Below are 13,786 nucleotides of genomic sequence, written 5' to 3' on the forward strand. Positions count from 1 at the left end.
AGATAAGTCATCAGTTAGAGCACTGGCTCTTCATGCAGAGAACCTAGGTTCTATTCCCAGAGCCTGCATGGCCCCTCACAGCCATCTACCAACTCCAATCTCAGGGGATCCAACACCCTCTTCTGGCCTCTGCAGGCATTGCTGGTACATAATGCACAGACATACATGTAGGAAAAACACCCATGCACATAAAATTTAAATTAAGAGGAGAAAATTGCAGTTAAATCCCTGAAGTTTCTAATTGCCCCATTCATTTAGAAATACCTGGGCATATGGCCCATGCCCAAGGCCAGAAGGAGGCAGGTTCTCCACCCTTCCCTTCATGGGAGAAACTGATGTTTAACAGATGATTTCAGCTTGTGGTGGTGGTGGTGGGGGGTAAGAGATGCTGGAGAAAGCATGTGGATGGGTATGGGCTAGCAGGAATTCTTGCAAAGAAGGGAGCTACTGTCTTTACCCAAGGGTTATTAATGTCTGGGACTCAAAGGCATGAGGGAAGGAGGCTTGGAAGTTGAGAGTTGAGCGTCTCACAGTGGGAACAGCTAGCTTTGGACTTGGGCCACGGGAAGGAGGCCAGTGTGATTTGGACCTTAGTTGATACCTGATGAATGAATAATGGACAAATGAATGAGTAACTCAGGAAGGCTCTTTAACCTTAAGACGGTCTCCGTACTGTGGATGAGATACTAGGAGGTCAGAAAATCAGAGGAAGCCACGGGCCCAGGGCCAGAGAGTGTCAGAGGCCATGGGCCTGGGTTCAACAGAGTACTGATGACTGTAGGAGAGCCTCCTGTCACACTCAGCTTGAGGTCAAGATGGGGAGATGGTGGTGAAGTTAGTGAGTTAACACCGCTATAAACTAGGAAAACTACTTCTACTTATCCAGAGTATCTAAACTGATGACATCATTCTGTATGTAAGCCTATATCTATCTAACCCTACAAATATATATCTATCTACCTGTACAAATAAAAGATTACATATTCATATGTATACATATATATGATACCTGATATAATAATATAATATTACATATAATGTGTGCATTATGTGTAATATGTTGTTACGTGTGATATTCCAGCCAAGACCTCTGAGGCTTGGAGAAAATGACAGGGCCCAAACCAGTGGCAAAGGTGCTTCTAAACTATGGCCGAGCACCTCCAAGGACCTTCTGCTTGCCTATCGCTTTTGGTGTTCCGGATTTGGAAGGATTCTGTGTGACTGAGTGAGTGAGTGAATGAGTTCACAACTCTGTGTTTGTGTGTGTGTGTGTGTGGGTTTGTGTGTGTGTGTGTGTGTGTGTGTGTGTATGTGTGTGTGTGTGTGTTTGTGTGTGTGTGTTTGTGTGTGTGTGTATGTGTGTGTGTATGTGTGTGTGTGTGTTTGTGTGTGTGTATGTGTGTGTGTGTTTGTGTGTGTGTGTGTGTTTGTGTGTGTGTGTATGTGTGTGTGTGTGTTTGTGTGTGTGTTTGTGTGTGTGTGTGCGTGAGTGTGTATGTGTGTGTTTGTGTGTGTGTGTGTGTGTTTGTGTGTGTGTGCGTGTGTGTGCGTGTGTGTTTGTGTGTGTGTGTGTTTGTGTGTGTGTGTGTGTGTGTGTGTGTGTATTCAGAAACCATTGCTTCCTCTATACCCTACTACCTTGCCTTCTTGAACACTGGGATTGAGACTATCAGGAAGTCTGTATTGACAACCAGAGTCCACAGCATTATGACCAGAACTACTCTTAGCTCCTTAGAGGACATGATTCATAGACACAAAGAAACAGGCAAACATTGATGACTGAGAAATGTCTACCCTATTGCAAAGCTTCTGTGTAGAGAAAGCCCTTGTGATTAGGTTGTCTGTGACCTTCACTACCCAGAAAAGTGTGTGTGTGTGAAGATCTTTTTTTAAAAGGTGTTTTAATCGACTATGTGACTATTTACAGAACAAAAAGGGAAGAAGAGGAGAAATAAGAACATAAAATAAATAAAACATTATTATATGGGGAAGGGGCTGAAAATGTAATTTACCAAAATGCTATTATCTTTAGGCAAAGAGATAATAGAGTAGATTAATATTTCTTCTTGGCAAATTTCTGAAGTTTTCTTTCTTTCTTTCATAATTTCTTCTTTCTTTCTTTCTTTCTTTCTTTCTTTCTTTCTTTCTTTCTTTCTTTCTCTCTCTCTTTATCTCTCTTTCTTTCTTTCTTTGAAGTTTTCTTATTCTTTACAATTACTTGTTATTAAATAGTTTTATTCTTGTCAAAAATAATATATGCACATTAGAAGCTGGAGAGATGGTTTAGCAGTTAAGAGCACTGGCTGTTCTTCTGGAGGCCCCAGGATCAGTCCCCAGCATCCACACGGTGGCTCACAACTGCCTGTAACTCCAGTTCCAGGGGATTCAGTGCTCACTTCTTACCTCATAGTCACTGCACACACATGGTATACAGACATACATGCAGGCAAAACACCAAAATACCCTCAATTTAAAAACTAAAGGGAAAAATGTGCAATAAAAGGTCAAACTTTCTAATAAAAGATTGCCATTCTTCCTGACCCATAGATGGTTTTCAAAGAAATTGCTCTCAGAGTCTGGCTACTCAATGCTTTGCAGCTCCCAGTTCTAAACATGTTATTAACTTTCAGTAGTGTGGGAGCCGTCCACCATACTTATCATTAAATAAAATGGTCACATGGTCCCAAAATCAAGAAATAGAGAGCTATAGAGTGAAGCATGTCTCCCCTGTACCCTGACCACACAATTCCCAGCCCCACGGACAACCTTTTGTACCAGTTTTGAAGCCAGAGACCCACAGAAAAGAATTAACTGCTTTCTGTTCTCTGCTCAGCATGGGTCCCTTGTCATAACATCCTCCAGACCATCCACAGTGTGACATGTGTCATCACAGTGTGATATGTGTCATGGTGTCTGGCTCTTGTTCCTGCTGTCCAGCATTCCTTCCCCACAGTCTTGCTGGAGCTTTCCCTATTCAGCTCGCTCTGGCTCCTCTCTGTTGGTAGAGCAGAAGGCCTAAGGCTGGGCCTCCATACAGGAAGTAAGTGTGTTGCTTTTGACTTCAGGAGCTTGCTGCTGTCAGGTGGAAAACTACAAGGTGAGAAGCAGAGAGGCAAGCAGGCTCATGCAGAATGAACTAGGTAGCCGGGATGACACACTTCCTAACATCTCTCTCCTAAGCAATTTTATGTGGGACCTCAAGAGCAGGCACTGGCTCCTGTGAGAAAGGCATCCATCTTCCTTAATGACCTAGCAGCCTTCTTTTACAGAGGCCACCTCACAAAACTTTCAGAATAACATCCAATCTTCAGCATCAGTTTGGGAAGGCACACCATACTCAGGTCATTCGCTGTGTTTGCAGCAGTAACACAGCACAACCAGGCTTGTTCCAGGACTGTGCTTCTGTAGCCTCATTATGGTTGTATGTGTATGGTTTTTACGAAGAGAAGCGAGGGTCTCAGCACAGGGTCCTTCACTTTGCTTTACTCTTATAAATAGAAATTAGGCTGAAAATTAACAAGTTCTGACACATCATGTCTTCTCTGGCTTTTTCCAACCATGTGTAAATTCAAAGTTAAAAATTCATCCTTCTATGAATATCTGTCTTGATCTTAACTGATGCTTAGAGAAGACAGTTCACCTTCTTATAGGGTGTACTTTTTCTTCTTCTCCACTCCAGTACCCCCTTACCCAGAAGAACTGCAGACAGTAATGTTCTATGGTCCTGCTGGGTCCCCTCCCCTGTCAGCAACCCCCAGTTTCTTTTCTTATCTCTTCCACATCTTCCTCTTTCTCATGCTTTTTGACCAGTTTGTGGTTTCTGGCACTTCCTAGCTTCTGGATACCACCTTCCCCATCCCCAAGTCAGAGGATCTTTCTGACTGGGCTATGTGTCACTTGAAGACAGCTCTCCATGTTAACCATCTCACTGCGTCCTTCAGAACTCCGTGCTGTCTCATGATTCACGGTGATTAGTAGTAAGCACTGTGGAAAGATTGAAGGATGCAACAGGAAGGAGCTGAAGGCCTCCAGCTAATGGACATTTGCATACTTTAGCCTAGCCACAGACTAAGTAGAAACCCTGAGTGAGTTTAGGGTAAGTAGAAGTATATCTCCCATCTCCTTTCCTCTATAAGGCTGGTCATATCATGGCTTGCTTTATGTGTTGGTTCACTCAAAATGAAAAAGTTGTGTTTCAATTCTTTCTTCTTTCTTCTCTTACCAAAGCAGATTTCCCTGGCAGGTTGGACATTCCTGTCCTTGGTCTGCATCACTGAGTGTGTTATTCAGAGTTAAGAGAACATACAAAGAGCTCCTACAAAGTTTATCTTCTATGGGCATCTGATCTCCTATGTAGCCAAGGATTCCTCAGGAAGGAAGTAAAGAGATTCCTAACCAAGCTGCATACCCATGTCTAGTTACACCGTCCTATGCATTAACTTCCACCAGCACCCTAGAACTTCAAGGAGACGTAAAACCAGACATTTCCTCAGCAATGTAGCTAGGAGTCAGAGTTACAGAATTTTGTGGACACCAAAGTTCCCACTAAAGAAAGTGATATCTATCTACTCGTTGGCTGGGCAGTGAGAATCAAGTGTAATCTTCTAGTCAGAGGATTTCAGTAGACAGATTTGAAAGTCGTATTTCATAAGTAGGTTTAGGAAAGTGAATTCACCAGGTAAACAACTTGAAAGGCATACAAATGGAGAGATGGGTCATTGGTTAAGAGCACTGACTGCTCTTCCAGAGGCCCAGGGTTCAATTCCCAACACCTATATGGTAGCTCACAACTGTATATAACTCCATTCTCAGGTATTTGATACATTCTCTGACCTCCTCAGGCACTGTACACATGAGATGCCACAGAGCACACATATGGGCAAAACGCCCATACACACAATAAAGAAATGAAATTTTAGAAAAAAAGATACAAAGTGTTATAAAGTTTATTTTGATTCTTATATAGAGACAAGAGCTCTTGCACGGCAGGAACAACAATCATTCCTCAGAGGTTTGCGTCAGGAGAGACTCCTTAGCACCTGTCTTCTCTGAAGGAAACTAGGACTGCAGAGAGTCTGGGAGTATAAGATGTGTGCAATATAGTTTTAATTTTTGGATGCTAAAAAGAATCTTCCCCACCAAGGAAGGAGAAACTAAATATTGGGCTGGTATGGTTAGCTTACAAGGTCAGTCAGGTCTAACATTGATTTGTATGCACGTTGTGGACTTTTCAGCCGACCTGTGCAGATTTTTCTGCTGGTCACGGGATCTGAGGACCTAGAAGGATGGGGCAGACTACAGTCTGATGCGGTAGACAACCTTATGTCAGTTCAGTGTATTTTTATACACAAATGCAACAAAAAAGCAACCATCCAAGGAAGGTTGGCTAAGTTCAGAAAAGCATGTAAATTAACATCAATAAACACATACTGAATATTAACAGAGTAGCCCTTCCCCAGAATGTTCTTAGGACAGACCAATTTAAACACTATTTTTTAAAGATTTATTTATTTATTATATATATATATGAGTACACTGTAGCTGTATAGATGGTTGTGAGCTTTCATGTGATCATTGGGTATTAAATTTTTAGGACCTCTGCTCACTCAGGCCGCCCTGCTCGCTTATGTCAACTCCACTCACTCAGTCCCTCCTTGATCTGGCTCAAAGATTTATGCATTATTATATCTAAGTACACTGTAGCTTACTTCAGACGAACCAGAAGGGGACGTCAGATCTCATTACAGGTGGTTGTGAGCCACTGTGTGAGTGCTGGGATTTGAACTCAGGACCTTCAGAAGAGCAGTCAGTATTCTTACCCACTGAACCATCTCTCCAGTCCCTAATTTCAACAGTATTGACTGGGGCTGGAGAGATGGCTCAGCAGTTAAGAGCACCAACTGTTCTTCCAAAAGACCTGAGTGCAATTCCCAGCAACCACACAGTGGCTCACCATCACAGTAGCCATCTGTAATGGGATTGGATGCCCTCTTCTGGTATGTCTAAAGAAGGCAATGGTGTACTTATATACAAAAAATATATAAATAAATCTTTTAAAAATAAAATAAACATTATTGACTGGCACCTACTATAGAGTATATCTGAGAAAGCAATGCAGAAAGCTGTACGTAGAGTCAATGTATACTGACCAGATTTGGTTCTATAGCTATGTTCTGCATCATCGTGTCATATAAATTGAGTGTAAATGTTTAACACAGTAGACAGAAAATCACATCCAATAACAACCCAAGGAACAAAACGTACCTGAAGAGACCCTCTGCCTTTTCTCCTGGAGCCTCTCTCACAATTTCCCAAGTTTTTACCATAGGTCATTCTTTGGCCATGTTCAGACAGTATGTATGTGCATGTTAATATGAAGGAGTTACTCACAAGCATGCTGGTGCATGTGTATATACAGGTACACATATATACCATGCTTGTAGAGGACAGAGGACAGCACTAGGTCTCATTCTTCAGTGTCTATTGATTTTGAGATAGTCTCTCATCCTAGAATTTGCCAAGTAGGCTAGGCTGACTGGCTAGTAAGCCCCAGAGATCTATCTGCTAATCTTACTTCCACTGCCTCCCAATCCCTACAGCCCTGAGAGTTTGGATTGCAAGTGTGTCCCGCCTTGCTTGGCTTTTGATGTAGGCTCTGTGAATTTGGGGAGAACATACCCCAACCTGTAAGTAGACTCAAGGGAACTTCTTTTTTCAGTCTTAGCTGCAGAATGCTGGTGGCAAGCCACCCTGCAGTGCTCTGCCACTGAGCTGGGCTTCTAAACTCTACATGGTTGCTTTTGTTTGTTTTGGCCTCAGGGAGAACCAACGCAGATGTGATGAGCGCACTGTCACAGGGATATCGAATGCCACGCATGGAGAACTGCCCAGATGAGCTCTATGACATCACGAAAATGTGTTGGAAAGAAAAGGCAGAGGAGAGGCCAACTTTTGACTACTTACAGAGTGTCCTGGATGATTTCTATACAGCCACAGAAGGGCAGTATCAGCAGCAACCGTAGTGGGCATGGAGACTAGCCCATTGTAGGTAGTTGGAAAAGCAGCCTTGGCGGAGCTAACTATCTCATGCCAGGACCCTCTGTTTTCCTGGCTCCTGATGGACATGATGAATTAACTCAGGAAGAACACCCTGGATGCGGTTTCTTAAATGGGTGGCCACTGCTCAGTGGGACCACAGTCATAATACAAACACCTGCTCTTTCCAATATGCACACTGGCTCTACAGGGGCGAGTGACTCAGGTTCAGAGACTGTTGCAACAAATTCCCAGATGCAACAAAAACTAAACTCACTTAGCAAAAATAAACCCCCGTGCAGAGCAGATGCTCCCGCACCTTCTCAATGCTTTGGCTTACTTTCTTAAAAATGACTAATCTAGCTTGTTAGATTTTACAGGTGAAGCCACAAGCTTTAAAACACCTTTTTAAAATTTGAATGTTTTTTTTTGCTTTGGAAATTTGATTCCTCCTTACCTTCCACCCAACCCCCAGAAAATGAGACTATTAAACATTTTCCTTTGTGGTAAGATCACTGGACAGGAGGCAGCACGTGCCCACTCTGCTGGAGCTCTGTGCATGGGCACACAGAAGGACCACTGCTGAACTGGAGCCCTTTGGAGCTACACCACTGCCCAGACCTCCCAGGGAAGGCAGGAAAGCCTCAAGCTCTAAAGGAATGTTTTTAATGGTCCAGGTATTTCAATTACAGAATTCTCTAAAGGCTTTCCTGATCGTGTCCTTTGGGAGAAATGTAAACATCTATCTAATCTGTCAGGACTTACAAGAACACAAAGCATTTCTCTCATTGCCTCAAAGGACTTGGACATTTTATAAATCATATATTTTAGTTATACTCTAAAAAAGTTAAAATGGCACATTTGGGGCTATTCTTGTGACTCAGTAATCTTTTCTAAAATGTGTAAGGTGTGTGAGAGACTATTTACAAGTAGGAATCAGGAGTCATGGAGAAGCCTCTGGTGACCAGAGCAGTTTTGTTATCTGGGTTTTCCACTGTCAACGCCGATTGGAAACTGCTGCGTCTGCCCCTTTCACTTACGCTACTGTGTACATACTTAATATTTTGATTTTTGATTTTATTTTAATACACCCAATAACATCTTAAGATTTTTGTCTTGTGTATCAGATTTTCAACTCTTGTCCATGTATAAATAAGAGCTGGTTGGTGGGGGAAGGGCAGGGAGTCATTCTGTACAGTCACACTGCATGAACTTGTGGAGGTTGCACCCCCACAGCTGGAACATTTCAGGTTGGAGGGCTGAGGAGTTGATGGCCTGGGTAGCCAAAGATCTGTTTTTAACAGGCTTTGCAGGCACCATTAAAATTGAAATTTGTATGTTCATTTGAAGATATGGATGACTAGGGGAAGGGATTGAATATCTCATTTTTTTCTCAGTCTTTAATTTATTTTTTCCATGATTTTTAAAAATAGTATCGTTTCAAAGTATTCTAAAGCCCTTCATTTCCGAGTGCCTATTTCCAAACACAGCATGTGTATATTTAGTCATTTGATTGACAATAGTGGGATTTCTAAGGCCCTCCTGTCCCTACTCTCATTTCAAACTCACCTGCATTGTCTACTTTATTTCATGGAAAAGAAGTGTGAAGAATCCTAAAAGAAATCGCCAAAACATTGCTAAAAATTCATTTCCATCTTGTCTTACTTCTCTAACTCCTGCTTCCATTTTCCATTTGGTATTCCCCTTCTATGGAGTATTTGATCTTTCCTTCATATGCTTGTTCATTAGGAGATATCAGGTGTGCTGGGAGGGAGGGGGCTCAGTGGGTAAAATGCTTGTTAAGGCTAAGGACCTTCCTTCACAGCCCCAGAACATGTGTACTTTCTGCAGTTTCAATGCTCCTACTGGGAAGTCGGAGTCAGACATAGGAGAATCCCCAGAAGCTTGAGGTCCACCTAGCCAGGCACATGCAGCAACACGCAAGGGACCCCAAAAAGATAAAGGTAAGAAGACCAGTACCCAAGCTTGTCCTCTGACCACTCAAATGCACACACACATCCATAGGTTTTATACACACACACACACACACACATCCTACACACATCTCATACATATATCACACACGAGAGAGAGAGAGAGAGAGAGAGAGAGAGAGAGAGAGAGAGACTAAAACACATCCTACACACATCTCATACATATATCACACGAGAGAGAGAGAGAGAGAGAGAGAGAGAGAGAGAGAGAGAGAGAGAGAGAGAGAGAGAGAGAGAGAGAGACTAAAAAACAAACAACAAGACGTTTTGAATGTTCACATAGTGGTTACATCCATGGCAAAGAAAGTGTTACAGTGCATTTCCATCTGGGACCCCTTCATAGACAAGAGCTGCTAAGATGTTTGCAGTGGGACACGCCCTCTGCAACTCTGCTGAATTAGATGAAGTGCTCATCCTCCTGTGGCCTCCAGCTCTCCTGTTTTTACCACCAGCATCCACAACCAGCTGAACAGTCTCCCATTTCCCCAAAGGAAACTGTCCCTCAGAGGACACTGCTTTCCCACCTCCTGGTGGCTCCTTCCTTCTTTCTCTTCACCCAGTGGATCAGCAACTCCACATTTTCCTGCAGAATCCTTTTAGATTAAGCGCTGGCGAGCCTTGCTATTTTTGCTAAAGGAAATGTTGATTCTAATCACATCTGCCATTTAGTCAAGACTTTTTTTTTTTTTTTAACTTTGGCACTTTATCAAAATTTTCTCCAGTTCACACAACAGCCCTGAAATTTTTGAAAGATCTAATTTCATGAGTGAGTGATCTGGTGTGTTCAATGCTGAAGGACTAGACTGGAGCTTGTTTGTTTCTTTGTTTGCCTGTTTGTTTGTTTTCCTTGTTTTCTTGTGAGATAAAATGAGCGCACCTAACTCTAACCTCGAGGCCACTGGGAGCATCTACTTATAAAATCAAATTCTGAAGAACTTCGGTAGCAGATTAGCCCTGATTCCAATTTCCAAGGATATACATTTCAAAAGGATCCACTAAAGTCCACATAAATAGAAGGAGAAATTTCCTTAAGTAATTTTTGTGTATACAAAATATCTTGCAAGCCACACTTTGAGGCTAGCCTTAGCTACTGTCTTAATTGGGGTTTTATTTCTGTGAAGAGACACTATTGCCACGGCAACTCTTATAAAAGGAAAGTATTTAATTGGGACTGGCTTACAGCTCAGAGGCTTAGTCCATTATTATCACGGTGGAAGCATGGCAGACAGACATGGTGCTGGAGAGGTAGCTGAGAATTCTACACCTCAGGCAGCAGGAAGGGAGAGTGAGCCACTGGGCCTAAGTAAAACTTCAAGATCCTCAAAGCCCACTCATGGTGACAGACTTCTCCCAACTGGGCCACACCCCCTCCAACATGGCCACACTTACTAATAATGCCATTCCCTATGGGCCTAGGCATTGTAGTCAAACCATCACAGCTACATACCAAGACTTGGCCTCAAAGTTATATTATGGAAGAATTAAGCTCACCAATATACTTTAAAAACACAATTTGTAGGGATTATAGCCTTCAAAATTAAATGTTTTGATAATATTTTGGTCCATTTTATGAGGGAGACTACATTAAAACTGGTAACGTTTTTTTTTTTTTTCAGCAATTTCTAGACCACTGTGTCGAAAGTTTTCCTGTTTAGTTTCCTATGCTGTGTGTGTGTGTTTGTGTGTATACATGTGTGTGTATGAATATATGTGTGACGTGCATGTGGAGTACACGTGCATATGTGTGTGTATGTATGTTTGTGTGATGTGCATGTGTGTGCACTCGAGAGTGTGTGTGGTTGTGTGGGAACAAGGGCCATGCTTTGTGTTGAGGTCAGAGGACAGCTCTGTGTTGTCTTCTTCCACCTTTTCCAGGAGCCAGAGATGTAACATCAGTAACCAGGCGTGCACCATCCAGCCCCAAGGACCTTTAACTGCTGAGTGACTCCACTGACCCTGTTTCCTGTTAAGTGCTTCAGATAGACATGTTAAATGTACCTAGCATTCCTGGGATGGCCACAGCATCATTGCACTTCCATAAGTGTGGAAACAATAGCGACAATCCCCATGGATTGTCTCCAACAATCCTCTAGGTTGTTGGAAAGACTATTGGAATAATATAGATTGTCAAACTATAGTCATAGAACAGAGCTTACGTGCACAAAAGGAGATGCCATGTCAGAAAGCCAGGATAATTGCAAGTTCTATTTATTTTCAGTCTTATCCCTTAGGTTCTAGAATAATTTGGATTGTCAATTTCAGGTTGGTTTTTTTTTTTTTCTAGCTTTTTATTGGTTCTTTGTGAATTTCACAGCATGCACCCCAATCCCACTCATCTGCCCCTCTACTCATACCTACTCTCTACCCTTGCATCCTCCCCTAAAGCAGAGAAAAACATCTTACTGTGGAAGCTGTAATGTATCACAGTGTGTCCCACAGATCCCACCCTTTTATTCACACTTTACTTGCAAATGTTCATTGCAATGACTGCTTGGTCTGGTATGGGTACACTCTGGCTTCTGAGACTCTGTCAATCCTGGAGCCTCACTGGGACTCCTCTTGGATATCTTGTTGGATCTCTGTGTTACAGAGATCCTGTAGTTTTGGATCTATAGTACTGGTCCCTTCTTGCACTCCAGCAGTTCATCAATGAGATAGATGTCGGGGTGGGCCAATCCAAAGCTCTGGATCTGGGCCTTAGAGGAATCTGAACTAATCAGCCCATTGGCTCTCCTGCTCTCATGACCTCAAGCACACCCTCCTTATTTCCCCGTTCACCAACAACCAGGGCCAGCTCTACCATGCTACCCAGGGGAGGTACAGGTCCATTCTCCCAAGTGTTGCAGTTGGCAAGAGATAGGGCCAGTTATCCCATTCTCATGACCCTGAGGCCAGTTCTCCTGCCTGCCATAGGTGTTGAGGGATGAGGGAGGGGAGGAGGGAGTCTCTCTGCACCACAATATATAAGACAAGAGGCAGGGTCAGCTCTCCTGTGCTCACATTCTCTGGCTGACTCACCTGTAACCCCCATGTCCAGGGCCAGCTCTGCTGTGCTGCCTAGTCAAGGTGTAGAACCTACTCTCCAAAGTGCTGCAGTAGCTGAGGGGCAGGGCCAGCTCTCCCATTCTGATGACCTTGGGCCACATTCCTCCCTGCCATGGATGGCAAGGGCAAGAGAGGGGTATCTCTCACTTGCCCATACTACCACATGGCAGACAAGTGACAATATAGGGTCAGCTGTCCTAAGCTCACACCTTTGTGGTCAGCTCACCTACATTAGGGTAACTTCTACTGTGATGCCAAGGTAAAGTGCAGGGCCTGCTCTCCTGAATGCTTCAGCTGATGAGGGAAGAGACAGCTCTCCTGCTATAATGATCCCAGGGTCATGTTTCTCAGGGGCAAGAGGAGAGGAGGGTATCTCTCATTTGTCTATACCATCATAGGGAAGATGATTGGCTGGGCCAGCTCTCCCACACTCATATCCTCACCCAAGATTCTTGAAATTTTGGGAGCTTCTCTCCAATACTGCAGGTGTGTAGGGGTGGGATCAGCTCTCCTGCTACCCCAGGGCCAGCTTTCTCTTGATGCCAGGTGAGGAGTGGGGTCAGTTCTGCACAGCCCTCAGACATCAGCATGTGTCTGGGCAGCAGCCCAGACCAGAGATGTCCACCTAGCCTTTAGTAGTAATAGACCCTGCTGCTTCAGAGCCATGGACCCAGACATGGCCCCTGGTGGCAGCACAGGCCAGGGCTCCACTGTGGTCTCAGGTGGCACCAATTACTCATATCAGGCTGTTCCTGGCTACCCTCGTGTCTCCAGTTCTGCCTCTTCATTATGCACACATCCTTCTGTCTATCTTTCTCTTCCATTTCTCCACCACTTACTTGCTCCTTCCCTTAGAGGATCCTGGGGTCTCTGAGTGTCTGAGGTTTCAACATTGGTCTCAGGAGTGCTATGCCCATTTGTACATTGTGGCACCAGGCAAGGGTCATCTCAGGCATGGTCTGCCTGACCCCCAAGGCCTGTGTAGTGCCACACTGGTGATTACCACAGGCTACTACCCTGGCGGTGCCCCATGGTTCTGGTCTGGTGTTTGGCCACTCAAGTGTCCCCATGCAAGAATACTGTCTCAAGCTATGGAGATCCAGGCAGGATCTTTCTAGTCTCCAGCTAGCTTCCTCCCCTTGGAGGTTGTCTTGGCATGTGGGATATTGGACTTGTGATCATATCTGGCTATTTCCCTGTCTGGCCTCCTGGTAGTTGTCTCAGGCTTGCTTTCTTTCAGGGAACATTAGACTATTAATCATTCCGATGTTCTCAGGTTAGAACACAGGTTGGAGCATAGACAAAGCCTCTCTCTTCTCTGTCACCTACTGAGGTACATGTGACACAGCACCCATGTCTGCAATGCTTCTAGGAGCAGCAAGTTGGTTTCTTGTCTTTTTGTTTGTTTTAATACAATTAATATACTGAATATTTACTGGTAAGACTTTTGCAAACACCTAAAACTTTTAATGAAATAAAACATTTCAGTGGGGAAAAATCTTTGTAGACATTCAGAATAGGTGGGATGAATGTAGCCTATAGGTAGATTCAGATCTGGTTTTTCCATCAGGTGAGTTTTTGGCAACCTTTTTGTTTGGGGGTTTGGGGATTTCAGAATTGTGAATGAGGTACGGGCCTGTTCCTCAGCACCTTGAGGGGCACAAGAGCTTTAGTGTCAGTGCCATCCTAGAGTCAGATGGAACAGCCAGATG

General features: G+C 43.7%; 1 protein-coding gene and 1 non-coding gene across 2 annotated transcripts in view; one reads left to right on the top strand and one right to left on the bottom strand.

The window, feature by feature from the left end:
- The window catches only part of LOC147004437 (tyrosine-protein kinase Lyn-like), a 48,281-nt gene extending 40,412 nt beyond the window's left edge, over positions 1 to 7,869 (top strand). The window contains exon 6 of the mRNA XM_085839514.1: positions 6,820 to 7,869. Within this exon, the coding sequence (XP_085695640.1) occupies positions 6,820 to 7,022 (203 nt within the window). The 3' untranslated portion in view covers positions 7,023 to 7,869. The remainder of the gene's footprint in view (positions 1 to 6,819) is intronic.
- A 5,447-nt stretch (positions 7,870 to 13,316) lies between these two features.
- On the bottom strand, positions 13,317 to 13,453 carry LOC115031014 (small nucleolar RNA SNORA17). The gene has a single exon (XR_003836604.1). It is a non-coding gene; the product is annotated as a small nucleolar RNA SNORA17 (small nucleolar RNA).
- Between the last annotated feature and the right edge of the window lie 333 nt (positions 13,454 to 13,786).

The sequence above is a fragment of the Mus caroli genome, unplaced genomic scaffold (assembly GCF_978045245.1).
Source record: "Mus caroli unplaced genomic scaffold, Mus_caroli_1 scaffold_6, whole genome shotgun sequence".
Classification (NCBI taxonomy): domain Eukaryota; kingdom Metazoa; phylum Chordata; class Mammalia; order Rodentia; family Muridae; genus Mus; species Mus caroli.